Source organism: Myotis lucifugus, unplaced genomic scaffold (genome assembly GCF_000147115.1).
Source record: "Myotis lucifugus unplaced genomic scaffold, Myoluc2.0 scaffold_60, whole genome shotgun sequence".
NCBI classification, from domain to species: Eukaryota; Metazoa; Chordata; class Mammalia; order Chiroptera; family Vespertilionidae; genus Myotis; species Myotis lucifugus.
This window is the reverse complement of record NW_005871108.1, coordinates 3,406,580-3,408,892: the sequence shown is the minus strand read 5'-3', so window position 1 is coordinate 3,408,892 and position 2,313 is coordinate 3,406,580. Positions and strand designations below refer to the sequence as shown.

General features: G+C 41.2%; 1 protein-coding gene across 1 annotated transcript in view; it reads right to left on the bottom strand.

Moving 5' to 3' along the window:
• The window catches only part of BPIFB1 (BPI fold containing family B member 1), a 19,167-nt gene that overhangs the window by 10,182 nt on the left and 6,672 nt on the right, over window positions 1–2,313 (bottom strand). The window contains exon 6 of the mRNA XM_023754493.1: window positions 1,599–1,703. Within this exon, the coding sequence (XP_023610261.1) occupies window positions 1,599–1,703 (105 nt within the window). The remainder of the gene's footprint in view (window positions 1–1,598; window positions 1,704–2,313) is intronic.

Genomic DNA, 2,313 nt, shown 5'->3' with positions numbered 1-2,313 from the left:
ATCAAGTTAAAATATTTATAGATCATCATTCAACTCTAGTGAATCCTGATGGGAAACTGATGCTTCATAGACAGCCCAGTTGTCTCATATGGTCACTATATGTGGCTTTTAACCTTCAAATAACAGATCTTATGCAAAGAGCATTTTGTAATCCCAAGTCCTTGCCTTTTTTTTTTTTCTAGTAAATGTAAAATGTAGAAAATGTAAAAATACATTTTAGGCGATTAAAGTATGATGCCAGTTTAAGAATGATTTTGGTGAAGGCTGGCAAGAAATTTCCAGCTGGATCCTACTTTAAGAAACTCCCCCTTTTTTTTAATTTAAAGAAACGCCCACTTTCAAATAGAAAAAAAAGTTTTCTTAAAAGAAAAATTATCTCATGTAGGAAAAGCCAAATTTTACAAAATTACTTTCAGATTCCTTTAAGAAGGCTCTCTGGAATGGCTTAATAAAGTATTAAATATGATGTAGCTATTACATAATTATGAGCTCTGTACAGTGGCATAGAGAATATATATCACTTAAATAATATAAATAATATAAATAATATAAATATATCACTTAAATAATATAAAGTGGTACTGACATGTGAGTGCAACATACAAAAGAGAAAATAGCTGCCAAGTTAAGGTAGAAGCATTAAGGGTATTTTCTCCCCTAAAGTTGTTTAGTTATTACATCATCCTTTTCTTTAAAAAAAAAGTTTTATTGTAAAAAACATATTAGTTATATGACAAGGTATTTTGAACCTCAGGAGGCCCATTGCTGTGAACGTATCTTGGAATTTATAGAAATCAATGGTCAAAGTGGATGAACCAACTTATAGAGTTTTAACTTACCCGTGGCCTGTCAGGGACATATAAAATGAGACTGACTCCTGTTTATTGACTCAGGAAAATAAATCCAACAGAACCTGGTGGATGACAGACCCCTGAAGACTGTCAGCTGGTCTGAGACACTAGGGTACTAGAGTCAGCTTGTACTGGTTTGTGAGGACAAATTGTTAAATTTTCAGGAGTTTCTGAGCTGGTGCCAAGCTGAGGCATCATTAAAAATTAAAGTATATAAACTTACAACTAAATAAACTATACTAAAAGCAAAGTTAATGAAAACTCAAAACTCATTACTTCCTAATTATTTTGTTGAATCTCACTAATCATTTTGTTATATCTTACTATTATTTCCTGCTCTTGAGGTTATTTATGTCTATTGTATCCGTGTGGCGGAAATACCACACAGCGGTGTGCTACAGCACACTTCTTCCCAGCTCTGCTCAGTGACATCACATTAGTAGCTTGATATTGGCCTTGGAGGGAGTGGTATACATCAGGGAAATCAGCAAATGCTACACACACATCTGGGCTCTCTCCCCTCAACTCTCCAGAGTGAATAGCTAACGATTTATCAGCACATCACTGTCCAAAGTCTCCTGCCTGACTTTTGGCAGTTCCATTATCTTGGCCTCAACGATTCGTTGCTGAAAGAATGATCCAGACACGGCTTCCCACTCAAGGTCCCGTAACACCAGCTTGCAGTTCCATCCCAGCCCTTCAGGGGGAGCAATCTTTACCGACCCGTGAGGACCCGATTCCACTCACCTGGCTTTTCACCAGTTTGGGCAGGCTGGCACCAGGAGTTTCATGACACCGTTGGCTAAGGGGTTGACCATGAGGAGATCCTTTCAGAGAGAGAAAGGGAGAGAGCTTAGGAAAGGTCTGAGATGATCACCCCTCCCCTTGTTTTACAGAAGGGAAGACTGAGGCCATGGGAGAAAGGAACTTGCCAAGGTTACTGGGCCTGTTGGAGACAAGGCTGGGAGTACCAGCGTGGGCAAACTACGGCCCGCAGGCCGGATCCGGCCTGTTTGAAATGAATAAAACTAAAAAAAAAAAGACCGTATCCTTTTATGTAATGATGTTTACTTTGAATTTATATTAGTTCACACAAACACTCCATCCATGCTTTTGTTCCAGCCCTCCGGTCCAGTTTAAGAACCCATTGTGGCCCTCGAGTCAAAAAGTTTGCCCACCCCTGGAGTAGACTCTGTCTACTGAGCCAGGTGTGGATAGTAGCAGGGAGTTCTCAGGGAGCAGGGGCCGGGGGTTGTCATAGAAATGTGTGCTGGACACTGGGACAACGGCAGTTGGCATTTCTTCCCGTCCCCCTGCTAAGGGGAAGTGGAGGGAAGCACCACGGTTTTGAGCCCCTGCTGTGTGCCCCATACTCTGCTGTGCTGAGTTAGTTACAGCTGTGGCCTGAGCTATCCTCTCACTGCAGCTTGAGTGAGGCACAGGGAGGCAGCCCAGCATCACC